At 45.8% G+C, this 20767-nt stretch overlaps 1 protein-coding gene across 2 annotated transcripts; it reads left to right on the top strand.

Moving 5' to 3' along the window:
• The first annotated feature begins 865 nt into the window (after nt 1-865).
• On the top strand, nt 866-20547 carry CIZ1 (CDKN1A interacting zinc finger protein 1). Of its 2 annotated transcripts, none has more exons than XM_054220827.1 (16): nt 866-1039; nt 1352-1479; nt 3409-3524; nt 6008-6174; nt 7201-7336; nt 8260-8320; nt 11162-11241; nt 11614-11693; nt 12751-12933; nt 13287-13417; nt 13829-13913; nt 14520-14633; nt 14971-15150; nt 15805-15874; nt 16954-17075; nt 19800-20547. In XM_054220827.1, exons 2-16 carry the CDS (start codon nt 1379-1381, stop codon nt 20403-20405), a joined length of 2232 nt encoding a protein of 743 aa, XP_054076802.1. In that variant the 5' UTR covers nt 866-1039; nt 1352-1378; the 3' UTR covers nt 20406-20547. The 2 variants fall into 2 exon arrangements, with proteins under 2 accessions (XP_054076802.1, XP_054076803.1); XM_054220828.1 differs by having other exon boundaries at nt 1301-1479.
• The last annotated feature ends 220 nt before the right edge of the window (nt 20548-20767 follow it).

The raw sequence follows: 20767 nt of genomic DNA, 5'->3' as shown, positions 1-20767 counted from the left end.
AGACCATTTTCTCTGTGTGCAGACAGCTGTGACTGGATAAAGGACTCTGGTCGTTAACATGGCCAGTCATTGATTAATATGGATGGTCATCTCCAAATTGATTATTGTAAAATCAATTGCCCAAAGGAAAAATCAACATATGCGGCTGCATTGAAAATTATTAACACTAACTGTATATCACCAGTAACTGTGTTCAGCTTACAATACTCTCAGCTAAAAATCAATTCTGAGGCCTTTAATGAATTGTCTTTATTGGCATGAATAATAAGACTATAAAGTAAATTATTTCAGGATGGATTCTCTGGAATGGCAAAGAGCACAAATGCATCTTTACCCTTGCTAGGTTTAGTATAAGAAAAAATGACAGCTTTGGTATATTTTCCTACAGAGGCTGTGTACTGAATACCCTTAACATTAATTCACTTACAGAAAGCAGGTGCTGCAGGAAAGGTTTTGCTGCAGACTCACAAAAAATAAAAGGGATGGATCTGCTAGAAAAGTCATCCCAGTCTACAGCACAGAGTAATATTGCAGAAGTCCCTGTTTGTTTTCCTCCAGGTTCTCATGGCAGACTCGCCGGGATGTGACCACAGCGAATGGCCAGAGGCTGTGCTGGGTTTTTTCCATCTCCTCGCCGAGATGGTTACCAAAGATTCCCCTGGACTATTTAAAAAAAAAAAAAAAAAAAAAAAAAAAAAAACAAAACCAACAAACCCAACAAAGAGCAGAAAACCCACGCTGTTGAAAGCCATCTGCTCCCCCTCTCCAGCCGTTTATTCCATTCCCCCTGCACAGATGGTGTCCGTCCCCTCCCAGCCCTCTCCAGGGACAGGGGACCCCGCTCCTCTTGCCGTGCCGGGGACGAGACGCGGAGGTGCTGCGAGATGGGGCGACCCGAGCGGGGGCTGTGGGAGTGATCCCGCACCTTGCGGGGGCGGCCGGCTCCTCCAGCCCTGCCGGAGGAGCTGCCGGGAGCCGGGCAGGTGGTTATTGTCCCCGGCGGGAAGATGGAGGCGGCCGGCGGGGAGCGGTGAACGCCGTGAGTGCCGGCGGGGAAGCGAAGAAGGGGCTGCGGCGGGTGGCCCGGTGCGTCCCCGCGGCGGGGAGCGGGGCGGGCTGGGCTGGGCTGGCAGGGGAGGGTCGGGAACGGGTTTGGGGAGGTGGGGTTTGGAAGCCTCCTCCACAGGCTGGTGCTTGCGATGACCCCGGGGGGAAGGAGGAGGAGGCAGGGGGGGATCGTCTCAGTGAATGAATGGGCGGCAGCGGCGGCTGCCCCGCTCAATGGCTGCTGTGCTGGTAGGCGCCAGCCCCGCAGCCGGTGCTTCCCTCGCCCTCCCGTGTTTTGTCTCAGGCTGGCCCCGCTCGCAGTTCCCCAGACATGTTCAACCAGCAGCAGTTCCAGCAGCAGCTGCTGCAGCTCCAGCACCTCCTCCAGCAGCAGCAGCACCACCACCACCCCTCGGCGCAGCAGGGAGGCCGGTAAGCGCCGCTACGCGAGGCCGGGGATCTGGGGCCTGTCCCGGGGGACCGCTCTCCTTCGCCTCCCTCCCCTCCGTCCCTCCTCGCCCCGGCGAAGCCGCGTCGGGGCTGGCTGCGGGCCTGTCCGCCGCCGCGGCGGGGATGGCGACAAAGGGAGGCGGGGGCGTGGGGGGCGCAGGCCGCCGCCGGGGCAGAGCCGGGGGGCTGGAGGCCTCGGGGAGCGGCGGAGCGGTGCCTGAGGGGGGCGGCCGGGCGGGTCGGGGGCTGCTGCCGCTGTTCGTGTCTTCTTCTCCCCCCCCACAAGGAGATGCCTCCCCGCTCCCGTAGCGGAGTCCCCGAGGGCGACCCCGGGCAGGAGAGGGGGGATGTTCCGGGGCCGGGCGACCCTCCTCCCGGCGGTGGCGAGGAGGGGGCTTGGGGGGAAAACCGCCTTCTCCCGCAGAAATGCTCGTACGCACGGAACCGAGCCGCCCTGAGTAGAGACACGCACTTTATTTTATTATTGGACTTCACTTCTTTATTTATTTTTCTTTCTCTGGCTGTGTTTCCTGGCGTAGGTGAGACTATTGAACTTATTTCTGCGGTGGCACCGGTGCTGAGGATGTGACTGAGCACTGGGGGATGGGGGCGGTATGGAGAAAACCATGTTTTGTTTGTTAAAAGACAAATGATAACTGACAGAAATAAAAAGGCAAATAGACGAGGCTTTCCTAAAAACTGCAAGAGAGAAAATAACTGTCTTAGATAGGAGCAGTTGTCCCCGATGAGCTGAGATTTGTAGAACTAACACGAATTCTCTGAGATGATGCATTTTTTTGCAGTTACTGTTCTCTGTAAAGCCTCTGGAAAGTCAAAGCAATGGGATGTGAATTTAAGAAGAAAGTTAATTCCTTATTTAATAAATTATAGTAATTATCCTTATAAAGGCATATGTCTCTGAGGTGAATGTGGGAATCTTTCTGTTCTGCTGGAAATACGAATCTCTCAGTCTTTCTTACCATTTTCTTATGTCTTCTACTATAAACAAAGCTGCCCTTAAAATGCCAGTATGGGACTGGCTGTGAGAGCACGGATGCATCTTACACCTTTAAAAGTATGGTTTTTCTGGTATAAATATCTCGGCTCTGAGACTAGAACAATCTGGAGCAGCAAACGTGAAGATGAGCTGCTGTAAATGCTGTTAAGAGGGTTGTGTTTTTTTGTCAGCACGGATATTTTGATCCGTGTTTGTCCCTCTTTACAGCCCTAACAGATATAGCTGTGTCAGCAGTCATGCTTAGAGGTGGGCCTGACCTTGCAATTGCCTGAAGAAGTGCCTGCCAGTTTCTTCAGACTTTTCTCTCATGTCTGCTCCACCCTCCTTTAGCACCGGAGAGTCCTCCTCGGCTCGCTTCTTCCTCCTCGTGTTTTAAATATGAAGGCTGTGCCTTATTTTTCCATCCAGTTCTTGCAGTTAGGGGGCACCATTTACAGTTATGGCCTGTCTGGCTCTGTGTGGGAGGCATCGGTTTTGGAAAAATGTGCTTTAAGCTACTGAGAAAACTCCTTGGTTTTTAAAACTTCTTTTTTTGTTGTTGTGTTAAATGTAGCTGCTGATCTAGATCGCTCATTTCTACTGACGAGTGCTGCATAATTCTGTAGAACTGCAGTCAGCTCCTGGGCTTTTTTTATGCTGCTTGACAGGCTTTATGTGGGCTTGGTGCTAAGGAGTTCTCTCTGACCTCAAATTCCTTGATAGACAATCTGTCAGCTTTGGAAATTCCAGGAGAGTGGAAGAAAGAGGATACAGTGCCGGTGTATGGTATCTTCTAATGCATGTATATCAGCACTTCAGCTGTTCTTTGCTCCTCTTTTTTATACTTGTTAGATGCCTGGAGCTGAAAGGTACAGTTTTTATTGGGTTCTTATGATTAATGCCTTCTTTTCCAGGGGTTTGCCACCACCGCAACAGCAACAGATGCTGAGCTTACGGGCAACAAATCAACCATCGCTGCTCAATGCCAATCCTATGCTTCAGCGGGCCTTACTCATGCAGCAGATGCAAGGTACCGTCGTTATGGGAGACGCTTGCTTATTGGAGTTATTTAATCATCCTTCATGGACTGAAACCATAGTATGGTTATTTCGTGCCGAACCGTTGCAGTCCTTGTATTTGGCAGTTCTGTTTGTCTTTTTTTTTTTTTTTTCCTCATCTTCTAATTTGTCCCTATTCCACATCACAGAGGTTCTTCAATTGTTGAAAATCCCATGTGCCCAACTGTTCACTACTGGGAATAGCACTAGAAGGTATCGGGTTAGATACTAAATATGTGCTTTCCCTCATACACTTGGTGGAGAGAGTATTCTGCCATCAATATATTTAGATAAAATACTTAGATTTGTATTATTTGTTTGTCTTGGTTGGAAAGTTACAACAATTTATTTCATTGTCTGTTACACATGTGCTAACCTTGTTTGCAGTGTGTGCTTGTCTTTGCCCAAACTTCCTGCAGTACAAACAAATGAAGTAAATTGTGGTGGAAAATGGTTTGGGTTTAAATTACTTTGTGAAATTTCTATCCCCTGAAATGACTGTCATTTGTGTGGTGGATAATATCACTGTTCTTCCATCACTGTGTTTCCACAAGTGGATTTTTTTGCCAGATGTGATGTTTTCAAAACAAAGTCATGAAGCTGCCTTAGTAATAGCATTGCTGACATAAAGATATTGGGAATAAAGCTGTGTTTTTATTTTTGCTCATGTCTTAACCTGTCAGCTCTTTTCAACACAGAAAATCAGTACCTGGGATAGTTTTAAAGTGCCTAGTTTAGATTAATGCCTGCAATTTTAATCTCGCCTGTGAATCATGCCCAGATGTGAAGACAATAGATTTATTCTGCATGTTGTTAACGCTCCTTTTGTTCTCTCTTGCCCATTTAACGAGAGGGCTCTCTAGTGACTCCAGTGGCTCTCTACAGATCTCTGTCAGGTTGTAGGAAAGCTGGCAGTGAAAAAGGGTAAGCCACGCTCTGAAGATTGGTGTATGTATTTGTGTCAGGAAAGAAGTCTGACTCCACTTGAGTCAGCCATACTCCTTTCAGATATGTTTGATGTTAGCATGGGCTCACCTTTTCCCTAAAGCAAAATCTCTTATTGAGAAGTTGTATTTAAATAGTATGCTAAGGGCCTGAGGCAAATGAGATACGAGAGCAGGATAAGGTGTGTGTAATGAACGCTCTGCGTGCACTTTGACTTCGCGTTGTTCCTCTTCTTTTCACCTCTACATGCAGAGTTGAGTTGTGACGTCTCTTTCAATAATCTACATCAGCTAGCCACACGTAACATGTAATATGGTTGCAGTGTCTGGTGTGGCCCTTCTTAGGGGTATGAATTTTTTTTGTTCATTCAGGTTTGGGTTATGTGTAAGAATATCTCATGCTGTGTACCTCTGTACCTGCAAAACATCAGCATAAATAATTAATTGACTGTATGTGGCTTCAGCAATGGGAATAGGAAAATATAAATACTTCAAGTTGAAATAGATGTATGGTTCTTTAAAGGCCCTAAACTGAGAGCAGAAGATAACTTCTTGTTTTATAGATATCTTTTTAATACAGCTATGGCTTTTTACAGCAGGAGGTTATTTATGGTAAGTAATAAGAGATTAGATTACTTTTGAAGACAAATGTCGGGGAGTATTTCCTATTGTGTTGCAGGCTTCAAACAGTGTAGCTTGGTTTTTCAGCTTTTGGAGTGCCTTTCTCCAAACTTCTCTGGCCTCTTTTGACAGCTTCTAAAAAGCCAGAGTATGTGCTAATTCAAGTGTGAGGTAAAAAAAATTGGAATATGAATCCAGGTTTCCAGAATGGTGGACAGCTTCTGAGGGTGTGGCTGAAGCATCTGGTCACTTCCGTGGGGATAACAAGGACGGCCTTCGGAAGAAATTGTTGAGACTTAGTTAATAGTCTGTGGATGCTGAAAAGAACTGTTCAGAAAGCAGAGCATTATAATTGGAAATGGCAGTCTCTCAAGTGTCGGCATTTAGGCTGACATGTTGAACTTGCATGACAACCAGGTGGCAGAGAGGACTGTGGAATATTTTGTTTGAAAAGTCCAGTGTTGTTTTAAATGAAATGCTGTTACTGGCTTGTGATAAACAGCATCCGTACTCTGGTGTGAGCTGCCAGCTGCACGAATGTGGGATGAATTTTCCTTTTTTACAGAGAATTTCTGTAAAGCGAGACCTTGTTTGTTGCAAACACAAGTGCTAGTGTGCTTAGATCAAATAATTGCTCTAATGATTTTAGCCTGCAGTGACAATTACAGTTAAATAGTCTGATACATAGTAATAGTTGCTATCACATCAAATTCTGTTTGGCGGGTGCTGAAGAGGGTAGAGCATAGAGCACCCATATGGTGCCCAGTAAAGTACAGGGTCTCATGTGGAGGAGCCCTTCCCCTCTCTATCTGCTGTTTGTACAGGTGGAAGATTTCCTCTCGCATTCGCACACTGCAGGATGGTGATATGCTGTGTGTTTGCCTTTATAGGAAACCTGCGTGGATTTAACATGACAGCGCCGGCACTGCAGCAGTTTTTCCCTCAGGCTACAAGACATTCCCTCTTGGGGCCACCACCTGTTGGGGTCTCATTAAAGCCAACTCGACTGGGCTTCCCCAACCTTCCCTTCCCGCGGCAGAACCGGACCTTTCGTAAGGTGGGCTTGTAGTTTCCAGCTGTTCGGGAGCTTCGTGTTCCTTTTGCACTTGCGGCAGTTGACTGTATTGTACGTGGAGAGCAAAAGAGAAAGGACAGAGCCTTACAATGAAAACTACATTTTGCACCATGTTGCTGACACAGAAATGCAGAAATAAGTCCATCCCTAAGGTTCTTGTGGTGCATGTTTACATATATGATGCAAAGGTTTCTTGTCACTTGCCCAAGAGAGAATTCCTCGTAGCAGAACTGTTTAAACCTAAGATATAAAAGGGGCCTTCAAAATTACCAGCTTCGAAGTAATTGCAATAGAAGAAATCCTGTCTGAGTGTGTTGCTCTTCACAGAGGCCAGAGTTCTGCCCCATTAGCCTTCCAAAGCAGTTTGTTGTTCCCAAATGACTTGTTCCTACCATGGACATGTCACTTTGCCTCTTTGGGCTGCTCTCCCTCGTTTTAAGATCAGGATCATGGATTTTGTAAAATCAACAATTTTGGTTTTGTAAAAATCTTTCTCACTTTCCACCATTAAGTTCTCTCTTGTGTCCTGGAAATGGTTCTTGGTTTAATTGTCTGGTACATCCCTCCTCTTTGATTAGCTTTTGCATATTTGGTCCCATTCTGTCAAAAAGATGTGCTGGATAAGGTAGACTTCCACTCTTGGACTGACTTTTCTCCATAGTTGAAAGGAAGGTGGATTATTTGTGACTATTCTTTTTCCCTCCCCTTGGGCGTCTTGCCAGAGTCTCTCTAAAGTGATCCTACTCTATGCAAGCAGTTGGGTCTTTTACAGCTGCTACTTAAAGCACTGAAGAAATGTCATGGGCTGCCTATGGAATTAAAGTGCAGTGCCTTGTTTACCATGTAAACTTGCAAGAAGCAAGACAGTCCATTGTAAACCATCTATTCCTTTCCATTGCATGAGCTGGAATTCCTATTCCTGTCTCACAGTAAAAGTCTGGTGCTCTGGGCAGTGTGTTGGGTTTGAGGAAGGACCGAGAGCTGGCAGTGACTCTCTGTCCATTGCAGGACTTCCAGAGGGTCCCTGACAGGAAGCGGGAACTAGATCCTGGTTCTTCATCTCAGACACAAGGTGATGAGAAAATGGAAATCCCAGAGGGAGGGCGAGCAGGGTCAGAGCAGAACAACTCCTTGCCATCCACAGGTAAGGGGGAGCCTGTAGAGAAACAAATGCTTCTAGACATTATAAACTTCTCTTTGCTACTCCTGCAACAAAGACTGGAGGGGGCTTTAGTATTGATCAGCTACATTTCTCTCTATTTGTGAATAAACTGCCTATGGCAGCCCTCTGCTATGTGCTTCATATATCCTTTTTTCCTGGATATTTTTGGTTTTTATAAGCTAGCTCCATATCTCTTGCATGGAAGCCTCTCGGAGGTCACTTTGACAGCAAGCCCCATTTAAGATCGGGGGCAAAAAAGTAAAAGTGGTTTGAAATGAAAGCTTCCATGTTGTCTTACCTGTGCTGAACTCAGCATCTCATGGAGTCAAACACATGAAGCAAAATCAGTTGCAACCAACATGCTAAGAACAAGATGAGTTGAAAGAGTACTTGTACTCCAGTTGTCAGAACAGAAACTGCTGGCACTGAATCTCTTGCAGTGTCAGATACAATACAGATGTGGGAACGTTGGGAATGTTATTTCTGACTGAAGAGTGCCTAATCTAAAAATGCAGGCGTATGATGAGGCTGTGACCAGTGTATATGCAGTGGGGAAAACTACCTGATTAAATGATTGCTGTCGGGTAGGTATGCCACCTTGGCTTATATTAATGTTCCTATGATCTGTGTTCTTGTCACCTAGGTCTAGCACTAAGACCCGCTTAGTAGACATAAAGGTAGATTTCTTTCTGGACGACACCTCATACAGTGACATCTGCAATAAAACTGGAATCTCTTAGGTCATTATCTAACCTTGTCGCTACAATTCTCGAATTCAGAATAACCAAGTGTATGGTATTATTTGCTCTAGTAGAGTTTTATTGCCATTGGCCATTCAGTTAGAGAATATGCTGAAGGTGGCATGATCTGCTTTGCTAAGGAGATCTCCTTCTGTGTTCCTGCAGAGACAAGAATTCCAACGGAATCTGTATTGAACACTGAGCCTGCGGCAAAAAGACTGAAGAGGTATTTATTGAATGGGGTTTTGAAATAGTTACTGGGTTTAGAATTATTGTCTATTTTTATTTTCTAATAATTAGGGCTGTACTGTACTGGCCTGATGTCTAGCATGTAGGAGGTATTTCAGATGCTTGTGGACAATTCAGAAAATCTCATAGTGCTGAGATCCCGGGTGTTGTAGGGTCTCTTCTGTGGGTGATCCAACTATGGGAATGAAAAATAAGAGAAGCAGCTCATGTAAACACGCAAGAAAGTGGAGTTTGCTCATGTATTCTCCTGCCAGGATTCTTGTAAGAAGCAGAGAGGTTCTTTTCTATTCTGATATATTTCTCTAATTTTCTTCCCTAAATGTCAAAAAGGGAAGTAAGCAGCCACGTATCAGCAGAGAGGAAAAGCCTTGGAATATATCCAAGCCTGTATCCACGAGTGTTGAGTTCTGTATCCCTTCTGCAAAGATTGTCTCGCCAGTACTCCTGTCTGTTGGGTAAAAATAGACAAAGGCAATCCTATTATCTGCAAGGGATGCAGCGTGCAGGCATGCTGGCCATGGCAGGTCCATCTTGGCGCTGCCTGCCTCTCCAGGTGCAGGAAAGAACAGACAAGGCTGTATTGCCATCTAGTGGGAAGGCACATCATGGAGCTCCTGGTGCCATCTGTATGGTGCCATGCCGTACCTCTCCCAGAACTGTCACTGTTAGCGGGTGCAGAGGGAGAAGAGGAGGGAGTGAATACAGATTTCTGGAGGCATTGATTTGAGAATTCTCCAGCATATGTTAATGACTATGAGTCAGGACTCCTGGGTCCTCTTATCTTCCCTGTTAACAATTTACTGCATGGTTTCAGAGAAGTTTCTTCACCTCTCTGTTTCCCATCTGTAGATTAGAGATTAATGGCTAGCTTTAGGGAGAATATTCCAAGATTACTTTGATGTTCAGATATTACCTTGATCATGTAAAACATTAAAGAGTGATAAATATTATGTGAGCAGGGACTATCGTGAATTATGAACTCTGATTAGCCAGAAAGTGAATAAATTCAATTAAAGCTAAGTCAAATGCGTTTGAGCATATGCTTTGTTAATCTGTTTGCCAAAGCTAATTTAATTTTAATTACATTAATATTTAGTAAGGTATTAATCAAAGTCCTGTTACATACACTGAAAAAAGAATCAAGTCTGAGGAATGACAGATCTCACTGCAGCAAGCCTGCTATTAGTAAAATCCCTTCCTAGGCAGTAGTTGGGGGCTGCTAGATTTGATGCATATATTATGGCTGGTATTTACTTAGAATAGCTAATTCCTTAGCTTTTTTTTTTTTTTTGAAATATTTCTGTTTACTTCCAATGAACAGATAACGGATCTCTGAAAAAAAAATAGTTTACTGTTCTCATATTGTCCTTCATAGATGAGAAGGGCACTCCCCCCATCCATGTCACAGACTTTTGTTTCATGCTTCATTGTTCCATTTACCTTTGGCCAGGAATACCAGCCTCCTTCTTCATTTCAGGTTTTTCCCACTTCTGCCTTTTCTCCTATGTACCATCTGTAATGCCTGGAACAACATCCTCATTCCAGTGCAGAAAGCACTCATCATCTTCAAATTCTCCTTGAACACCCACTTCTAGCATGGCCTGACAAGTATCCATATAATACCATTTCCTCCTTAGATCATGCTCGTGATGGCTTTTGCTCCCTTAGATTGCTCCTTAGATTTGCAGTTTAGCCTGCAAACCCTTGCCCTGGAGTGCTGTCACCATCTGTGTGTGGTATAGTGTTGAGCCTGCTGGCAGCACTTGACAAATAATGTTAATGCCAGCCACTCTTGTTTTCTTCGTGTTTGCACTGCCCAAACCCTGATGCATATTTATAGCCATGTAACCCAGTTACATTATCACTTACCAGCCTGGTAAATTATGTGGGGGGGGGGGTGTGCGTTTGGATCCCTGGATGCAGTACCTGCACAGTTTGTATTCTTGCTTGTGTAGAATGTGTTGCTCCCTGTTGGCAGAAGGGCACCAGCGGGTGGGATACCGAGCTGGCCTGAGACAGAAGACATTCAAGCCATGGCAAAAAGTGTTAGCCCTGATGGAAAAATGGGGGGATGGAGAAAGACATTGTAAAGTACACTTTGTGCCCTCTGCAAGTCAACCATTTATTCACAGCAGTCCCCTCAGGATCTTTTTTCTCCTTAGCAGATCACCAGTACCAAATAAAACAAAGCAAAGTCTTTTTTATTTGTGTCTTGTACAACTCCACTTCCCCCACAAGCAGAACTGTAGGGACTCTGGAATGAAACACGACTGATATGAATAGAGCAGGTAGTTATGATGAAGGTAGGAATGAAACACGACTGATATGAATAGAGCAGGTAGTTATGATGAAGTCCCTGTAAGACACCATTGAAAACCTGTTCAGCTCTGACAGGTCTCTGCATGTTGCCTCATGCACAGAGCAGCTTGGAGTGCTGTCCAGGTTTTGCAGTTTCCCAGCAGGTCACCAGTCAAGACAGGAGTGAGCTCTCGGAGCTCTTATTAAGAATATTTCCTGTATCAACTTATTTCCCTGCCGGCTTCTTGCAGGAGAGGGCAGTGATCCAAAAATCAGTTCTAACATTCTTGTCCAGATTATTTGTCTGCTGTTTCTGAATCTATTCTAGAATGCCCACTCTTTGTTGTTTTTATTTATTTCTGCTGAATCCTTGCCTGAAATACCACTTGCAGTAGCTTATTGATTTGAGGGTTTAGTGGAGAGTGTAGTAGTGTAGATCCCAGCCTGTGCCTTGGTGTGTCTTTTGAATCTCTTTGTCTGTAACATGGCAAATAAGGTTATTTTCTTGATATCCTTGAAGTGTAACTGAGGAGTCTGCATTGGTGGATGCAACAGGCAGCAAGGACGCAGAAGAGTCAAGCACCCGTGTCCAAGCTGACGGTGAGTTGCTGGGCACTGTGATTTGCACTTCTAGGGCACTCCTTGCTGGAACTGCACCTGTAGATCAGCATCTGTAGATCCTGTGGGTCTTGTCAGAAATGTCCTTCCTCCAGTCATAGAGAATGGGGAGAGGAGGAGAAAATTTAGGAACAAAATCTCAACATCAGTCCCCTAAAACCTGTTGCCTACCAAATGCAAATGATGGGAACTTTCCCTCTTTAATAAGGATTTCTTTGGAGAAAGGTTTGCGAGCTGGGCTTACGGCCAACAGCACTGCGAGGAAAGCTACCTGACTTCATTGACCTGCTGCTTTGTTTTTTTCAGTCATTGCTATTTTGATTTAAGGCAGCTAAAAGGACGCTCTCTTCCTAGGTACAGACAATGCAAAGCAGTACACAGCTGAAGATCTCTCTAAAGAGAGGAAATTCTCTGAGGAACCAAAGGCTCCTGAGGTGAGTAGACATCACTCCATGCAGGCTGGGGTGGTGCAGAACATCCAGCCTCCCCCTCCATCCCAGAGAAACCCGTTGCCACTGGGAACCAGATGGCACCCACGTCTGGAGCTCTGTCTCCTGCTGTAAGCTGTTGTCCCTGGCAATAAGGCATAATATGTCTGCAATTAGTGCGTAGTCTGCTCTGACTCGCTGCTTTTGTACCTCTCCTAGCCTGTACCTTACCTACTGCTGGCTGTTTGCGAATGCTGGGGTTCGTTAAGATTTCAGTATTCATCTGGAAAGATGGAAAGTTGAATTGAAAGAGCCACTGAAAAATACATGTATTGAGGGCCATAGCTAAATGCATCCTTTATGTTGCTGAAGAGCAGATGTAAAAAGATTCAGGTGATGGTAGTAAAGATGCAGCTGCTGTGGCACTTGCCATCACAGCAGGCAAGAGCAGAAAGTGGGAGCCTTTTGAAAGGTGGCTTGGAAAAATAAGACACGGGTGAAGCCAGCGACCTGAGAGTCTTTGGCATGAAATACCTTGCCCACATGCTAGAAGTTAAGCCAGGCCCTTACACTGGCTAAATCTGTAAGCAGACAAAGATTTAACCCATGGTGTGAATCAGACTTGATAGTCTTCCTTAATCGGATATATTAGTTGATGTGATCGAAAGTATCGTCCTGCCCTTGTTTGAGTACCTTAGTCCATGGGCTGTGGTGCTGAGTTGCCTTTAGTTCTGCAGTGGAGAAACGTGAGCTGGTTGTGTCCCTTACCAGCGCGTTGTTGTTTGCTCCAGTCTCCAGACACTGGACCACAAAATGTCTACAGAGGCTGTAGAAACAACCATCTGTACTAATAGGCCTGGTACTATGACCCAGGGATTGCTGATTTAGCAGTGCTGGGAGAACACGTGTGTACGAGAGTCTTTCTGATCAGCTTCCTGTAGATTCAAGCTTAAATGCGTTTTCTTAAGGGGTAGAGAGCTTAGGTCGCATACAAAAAGCAAGTGTAATTTTTAGTGTCTTCTACTGAGAGACTGGACTTAATCTTGACTCCTTCTTTTGGCAGGTGTTGAGCTCTGGAGGTTCACTGAAAGTGACTATCCAGCAGAGCAGTGAGAGCAGAGCTATCAGTACAACGGCTCTGAAACCAGGGCACTGGACCTGTGAGGTGGGCACAGCTGATCCCAGCCCTGAATCAGTCCTTAAATTCTACTGTTACATCTGCAAGACCAACTGCTGCAGTCAGCAGGTAAAAATCCACAGGTCGGTCTGTGATATGGGTGGTCAAGAGAAGTGAATTTGATGGCCAACTGCTGTGGGGAGGTGCAGCAGGAGACTTGTTTGCAAGGGCTCGTGCTTCAGGAACAAGGAACATAAAAAAATGATGACAAGCATGCAGATAAAATAAACCGCTCCTGAGGAGCTGGCAAGCAACCTGCTAGAGAGCGAATGTGGGTGGATCCACAGGCAGCCATGCTCTTAAGCTTTTATACCATTTCATTGTTAAACAGCAGTCAAGAGAATGGAAAGCATAGCTCATACCTATTATTTTCTGTATTTTGAATACATTTAAATGGATTTTTCTCCTAACCTCTCTCTTAGAATTTCCAGTCCCACATGGCTGGAATTCAGCACCAGCAGCGACTTGGGGAGATTCAGCACATGAGCAATGTTTGCTTTGTTTCGCTACTGCCCATGGTGAAGGAGCAGAAGGTGCTGTCAGAGAAAGATGGGTAAGTGTTGATCTGTGCTAGAAAACACAATTTGAATGTGGACCCACATGGATTCTAAAATTCCTCACTGCACCAGAGTGCCCTTGTGTTCTAGGTAAGATACAAAATCCCTCTGGTTTCAGTAGCCTTAATCTCCTTCAGGCAACTTTCTTCCTGATGAAGGATCCCAGTGTTGACTTTGACCTGCTGTGTGGTTTTTAATACAGTAGATCAGGTCAGACACTTGTTTTAACTGCGCCTTTCTGTCAGTGTGAGCTAAAGCAACCTATATAAATGGCTGGGAAGGGGAGAAGATAAATCTGAGCCTGTAAAGATAGGAATTCTGGGGAAGACAATGCCAAGAACAGATTGTGGTATTCCATGGAGAATGTAAAAAGGTGTGACTTACAGATATATCTGTTGTCACTTCAGAGAGACCCAGCAGCGATGGTGTAACACTTGTCAGATACACTTCACAGGGGATCTAATCAAACATCGCAGGACCCAAGAACACAAGGTAACAACCATAGCATGGATTTCATCTTTGCACTGACCTTTTGCAGGGATTGAGTGGAAGTGTCTAGCATCTTCTGTTCCCTGAGCAGCAAAGGAAAAGTGATGGAGTGGAGGGATGCGCATAAAATTGTGCCAGTAACATCCTCACTGTCTAAGGGCACCACCGTGCTACTTGCTGCCTCTGAACACCAGCACCGTTAGAACTTCCAGTTAGAACTTCATGCTATGTCAGTATGGCCTGAAGCACTTCTAGTTTGTAATTCTTGACTTTTCTCAATACATATGGCCTATCATACTCAGCTAATGAATTGAATGGAGGGATTGGCCTGTAAATTTTCAAGCTAAAGATTAGGTGGGACATCGTATTTATTGGCTCCTAAAGGAGAAGTGCCAGAACACCTTTTATAAGCTGCATTTGTTTTGCTCTGCATGTTTTCCATCTTTTTGGTGGATAAGAGATAGGGAGTCCTTTCTGATAAAAATACAACTCTCTCTGTGGTCTGCGTGTTTTAGATGCAGGGGTCTGACTTTGTTTCGCTCAAGTTCTATCTGCATTCCTCCGAAGTGGTGCCTTTTGTGACTTACTGAACTGTCCCCCTTCCCTTAGCTGGCCAAACGCTCGCTTCGTCCTTTCTGCACTGTCTGCAGCCGACACTTCAAGACCCCTCGCAAGTTTGTGGAACATATGAAGTCCCCTGAGCACAAACAGAAAGCCAAAGAGGTAATTGTGCCTGAGTGGAGAGCTCTGCAGGACTGGAGGCAGCTATGCTGTGGAACAGCTTAACTTTCTGCTTCCCTGACTATTGCAGGGATGGAAGACTTGCAGTTCTTCCAGCCCTGTTTTAATTTTCATTTTTTGCTAGTCTTCGGTTGTTAGAGCTTAAAGAAATTGAGTGCAAAAGGGACAAGGACTTAGATATGTCTAGAAGCGAGACAGCTTTGTGCCTCTCTTGCAGTGCTTTCTACTCCTCAGATGCAGTCTGTTCAGAGTCTGGGGTCTTCCTTGGTTAAATGGAGAGTGCAGAGTGGATCTGATCTTCGTTTTCTGTGCCTGACAGGTGAGGCTAGGGGAGAAGGAGTTGGGCAGCCCGGAAGATTCAGAGGAGTTGATCACAGTGGATGCTGTTGGCTGTTTTGAAGATGATGATGATGAAGAGGAGGAGGAGGAGGGGGGAGCTGGTGAGGAGGAAGACCTTGATGTAGTGCTGATAGAGAATGAAGATTCTGCTGCCAAGCAGGTATGCTATGCAAAAGGAGAAAGAATGACCTATCTGAGAATCTGCTGTGGGATCCTCTGACTTAGTTGGTCTTGGCTGGTTGAGCTCAGGGTTTCAAGAGCCCAGTCAATCTTCTACCCTGCAGCAGGAGGGTGAGGGCTCTGGGTTTGTTCCAGAGCACAGGACAATGCAAAAGAATCAGGCACTACGTGTGGGATGCAGGAGTGTGTTTCTGCTGTGCCATACAGCTCTGACAGGTGTCTTCAAACATTACCTTGTTGCTGAGGAGCATAAGCAATGTTTTTTCAAGGGAAAGAATTTCTGACAAAGACATTGCCATAGTCTCTTTGAATAGCCCAGCAGTAGCTTGATCTCATAGCAAATGTGTGGAGATTTGTCTTGATAAATATAATTTTCCCAGTAGAGAGCAGTTACCGAGAAGGAGGTACATGGCTAAGCTGCTTCAAGCTTGGAGCGTAAGGGACCTTTATAACCCTTGTAGTGAATTGTCCTCCTGACATTGGGTTTTGTATCTGGCCCTAACCGGATGCTGTACAACTCCTTCTCTGGTATGTGAATCCTCTGTTTTGCTCCCAAGCTTAGCAGAAAAGTGTAAGAGTCCAGGAAGGGAATTGGCATAGATACCGTAGGCGCTAATGTTCTTTTGGTTTCCAGACTGGGCTGAAGGAAGTGTCTTTGGAGGATTACGAAGGAAGCGAGAAGTATTGTCCAGACACAGCCTATGGTAAGCAAGCAGAGTTGAGCACAAAGGCCCACAGAACCTTCTCTGGCCACGTGCTGTATCTGTAAGAGAGGACGGTCTCTATCTACTGCTGTAATGAGTTCTTGGGCCATAGTGCTCAGCATCGGACTGGTGCAAGTCACTGCTGCCTGGAGAAAGAGCCAAACGTTGCTTTATTACTGTGTGATAAAACATACGGATGTGATTGATGTTTGTCAGCTGCCTTTTGCATTGAAGAAGAAAGAAAGAGAGCCAGATACCTTACTAAGGTAGGAATTGGAGTAAGTAGGGTAGGAGTACTGAAGAAATTAGGTAGCAAATGAGGGATGCTCTGGAAAGATGGAGCCTGAAAGCATATTGATTAGAATGCTTTCCAACAGAAATGCAGCTTGTATAGAGATACTGAGCAGTACTGACAGTATCGCATTCTCTGCCAGAGCCCAAACTGTGCATGTTTCCTCCGCTTCAGAACCCCCACGCTCTACCTAGCGGTTATTCAGACATGTTGCTGGACTGGTGGGCAGCGTTGCCTCCAGATGGCTGTCTCTGGTCCCCACCCTGTAAGCGATTCTGACTTCACATGTCTAACGGCCACTCGTGTTGCGAGGAGGGCAGCTCTGCAGAGGCTGTTTTGTGCCCAAGGAGAGCTCTGTTTACACCGATCTTCCATATCGCTGTAACCTTCCACTATCATGTGGCAGATGGAATAATGATTCATGCTGTGAATGTTCTCTGCGTGTTCCTCTTGCGCGCCTGCTGTCTTCTGCTTGGTTTGATCCCATCACATTAGATCACATGTTCTCTGTAGTTTTCCATTGTATTCTTTTTTCCTTCCCCGCCCCCCCCCCCCCCTTAATGCTCTGTGTAGTTTCTTTGCTCTGGCAGCTAGATTTCTCTCTGAATATCGGCCACACAGCCATTCTATGGTAAGATGAGATATTCAGCAAGTCATCTTGCAAATCCCTGATTAACAGAAGCAAAGCTTTCCATTTTTCTTTTTCTCCCTTCCCTTTTAACATGCTTTCATTATTTGAGTTCCATTCAATGTGATCTGTGATTTCCCTTCCCCTCCCGTTTCGCAGGCCTGGATTTTCTGGTCCCCGTCGCAGGTTACCTCTGCAGGCTGTGTCACAAATTCTACCATAGCGACTCTGCTGCCCGGCTCGCACACTGCAAGTCCCTGATGCATTTTGAGAACTTTCAGGTTAGACCCTTTGGCAATTGCATGGCCTGGCATTTGTTACCCCCATGCGTGTCTCTTCAGCAAATCCACCACGTCAGCTGTCTTGTCTTCAGTTCATTTCCATCATCCTTGGTGTCCGTTGTGCCATAGCTTTCTCCTGGTGTGCTCTGTGTTTGTCTCCCATCACCACTGTAGATGTCAAACCAGTCCAGTCCTGCTTCCTGGCTACTGCTGCTGTCATCTTGTTGCCCATTTCTGGCTGGAAATCTTCTCAGAGTGTCTATTCTGTTTGCTGAACCTGTGGAGTCTGTTGTTCAGTCTAGGCCTCTTCTCTGTTAGATAGATTACAGGTGGGTCAAGATGGGGAAAGAACAAGAGACAGAGGCTGTTCCTTTTAAGGAAGGATAGTACATTTGCATCTTTTCATGCGATACTGTGGGAACAGCTCCTTAGCCAAAATTGGGGGTGTGATTCATCCATGAAGGGGCCTGGTAAAACGAGGTATTCACCTTGGAAATTTGGAAATGTAACATTACAGACTCTTTATGTGATGGAAGCTACAAGCTGCTGAGAGTCCATTTGGTCCCCAGGGTCAGCCTGCAACAGGAAGTCAGTCTGTCTGTCTGTCTGCTACCCTTTCCTAGAAACTCCTTAGCACAAAGCTCTGCCAGCTGATGCTGTTCCTTTTGCTTTACTGGCTCCACCTAAAGAAGCCGTATTGCCCCTGCTGCTTTTGTATCTAGAAGCTTTTCCTACTGGGCTGGCCTGAAATCTGCCTCCATCGTTCTGTCCTTGTTGACTTGCCAGGGGGTGAGGGGCCTGGATTAGCACCTTGTGGTGGGTACACAGGGCTTGCACTGTCTCTGCCCTCTCCCGTGACCACTGCCTGGGTCCTGCCTGTGCAGGAGAGCGGTATTCCCTGACCCTGACAAGAAGGGAGGCTCCCACACTGACTTTGTCCTCGGCCTGCACCCAAAACCTGCTCCAGTAGCGGGCGTGCTTCCCTACCACAGATGTATCCAGCTTTTGTTAGTGTTTTAAAAAAAAAAAAAAAGATTTTACTGTTTTTCTGCTAGTCTTCAGACAGGTTAACTATTCCTAGTCAACAGTCACTGCCTCCAGAAAGGGGTGGCGTGCTGCAGAAGCCAGCACTTACAGCAGTAGATTTGGAATGGCAAGTAGCAGGAGAAGACCACAGCTGTTCAGGGTTGCTCATCCTCTCCCACTCCTGCAGTTAGTAATTTCGGGAATGAAGGAATTTGCCTTGCAGTTTTCCTGGCTTATTTTATATCAGCTTAGAGAGAAACAGCGGCAGCAGTGTGTATGCCTCCCTTTTGGCCCACTTAGAGCTGAAATCAGATGCTCTTCAAATGGATGCCATAGTGACCTGGAGGGATTATTTATGACAAGAGACCAACCTTAAATATCTGCAGGTGGATAACTGTTATTCTTGGCTGCCTAGGTGTCTTGGGTTTGTCACAGTCTGAGTTAAATCATTGCATTTCTGGGGTACCCCGATAAGAGTAGCTCAGCAGAGGGTTTCAAAACAGAGAATTGTCTGCTGGTGAGGCAGTTCACAGCAGCACTCTGAAAACAAACTGGCGTGCCTGTGCCTGGTTTATTTCAGGTACAGTGGTATGACGTGACTGATCTAGCTCCAATGCGTTATGATATTGTGCGTATCCCACTATTTGAGGACAGAGAAAGAACAAGCCTGCAATGATAAACTGAATTACAATGTGAAGCTGCCTGTCTGATGTGCTGTAATTCCACATTGCAGACTACAGTAGCACTGCTTAAGGCAGTGGTGAAAGCCAATGTGCTCAAAATGGTTTCCTTAAATTGTCAGGTTTGATGCTACTGCCAGTTCAAGGGACCCTTTAGCAGAAAGCTGAAAGTGAGTTGATTGTGGAGGGAACGGCTGTGGAAAAGAGGGAGGAGCTTTGGTTTTATTCCTATAGCTCATGCTCTGTCTGGGTCTTGAAGACCAGATTCCTGCTGCATGTTAGGTAGCTATACAGAGTTGCTGTTTTTCTGAAATCCAGTCTTGAAAATGGCTAGTAGCCATTTTAATCTCTTTACAGACCTCTACTGGTTCATCATGATAGCAAGTGCAAATGAGTCATTTTATTGATGATATGCTTACCTTTATTCTGTAGAGAACCTCAGTGCCTTGTAACAAGAAGATAATTCTTGATATCTTAGTGTTCCTGTCAACAATTTGACTGCACAGACTGTATCAACAGAGTGAAAAAATCTTAAGCTTTCAAATTAAGTCTTGCTTTGGCTGATAAACATTAAATCACACCTCTGTGGCTGAGGGCGGTGCATAGCCTCATGTATCCAGGGTACATGCCCAGAGTTACGTCCTGGCAGTAGCTGAAGCAAGAGCTGTCACTTGCACTGTTATATCTACAAAGTCCTGAGTCTGACTGAGATTAACAGTTGCCAAAACCTGATTTTTGTCTCAGGAGCCACAGGTCTGCCATGCACTCGCTCAGTGTTAAGTAATGCGAGAGGGACTTCAGTTTTTAATATCGCCACTTTTCCTCACAGGAGCTGACCCTTCTCTGAAAGCCTCAGCAGCCAGGCCAGGAGAGCTGCTGAGACAAGCCGTGCCCCTGCAGATTCTAGCTGCCGCTCACCACTGTTTTTGTACAGGTTTTCCTGGACCAGCTGCTACTTGCTGCAGTGACGGTAGCTGAGCTGGGCTTGTCTCTCACGTTGGTTTGTTTGTATTTGCAGAGATACAAGGCAGCGAGGCATCGCGCCACAGCTGCCTACCCCGAGGCTCCTTTGCATTCCCAGGGCTCCAGCTCCCAATTGCTGGATGATCCGAAACAGCCTCCTGCTACAACAGCAGATCCCAGCAAGAAGATGAATGATGATCGTGGAATAGACAAGGAGGGTACAGAGCTGTTGGCCCTGCAAGAACAAGCTTTGAGGCCTCCGGAGGGTAAGGGTGAGCTGGCCACCTCTGTAGCAGAGGGCAAAAGCCTAGCCAGCGTGACTGATGACGTATGTGGAATCATGGTTGTAGAAGAAGGAAATCTACAGGAAGAGAGCAAATCCACTACCACTAGTGCCGATTGCCCGCTCCCTGAAGAGAACCGCACCGTAGGGGAGTTGTTGGGACACACTGTGTCTGAGGAGGAGGAAGCCAATGCAGCCAGGCAAAGGGAAGGCACAGACGACTGCCAGGATCCAGGGAATGGAGGGGGTTTAGGACAGAACGAGGCAGCAAACACAGGCCAGGAGGTAGAGGCAGAGCCTTCCTCCCTAGCCAAAGGTGAGACAGCCAGTCTTACCTCTGCTGGGTGCAGACGCTCTACTAGGCGCAAACCCAGATAGAGTGGCCTTAAAGGGAGAGCCCTTTACATATGATATTTGCTGGAAATGTTTATTTTCGGAGTCTTTTAATAGAGCAAAAACCTTCAACTTTACTGCTGTTTTTATTTTAAGAATAAAATAAGCCTGGCTTTAGCGTGTCTAATACAGGATGGTGTTGGTTATTACTTGTACAGTTGGGATACAGCAATTATGTGGAAAGACTGAGGCTTGGATTGTTGAACCTGAAAAACGATGGTAATGTGATTTCCATAGGGGACAAAGTTCATTAAATAGATGGACTTACTTTTCACTAAGAATTCTTTGTAGTTCCTCTCATTTCCTTTTCAGGCAGAGGAAAAGTTTATCTCTTGGGAGACTTTGTG

The sequence above is a fragment of the Rissa tridactyla genome, chromosome 14 (genome assembly GCF_028500815.1).
Source record: "Rissa tridactyla isolate bRisTri1 chromosome 14, bRisTri1.patW.cur.20221130, whole genome shotgun sequence".
Classification (NCBI taxonomy): Eukaryota; Metazoa; Chordata; class Aves; order Charadriiformes; family Laridae; genus Rissa; species Rissa tridactyla.
Note: the sequence above shows the minus strand (reverse complement) of the source record. Positions and strands in the feature narration are given on the sequence as shown.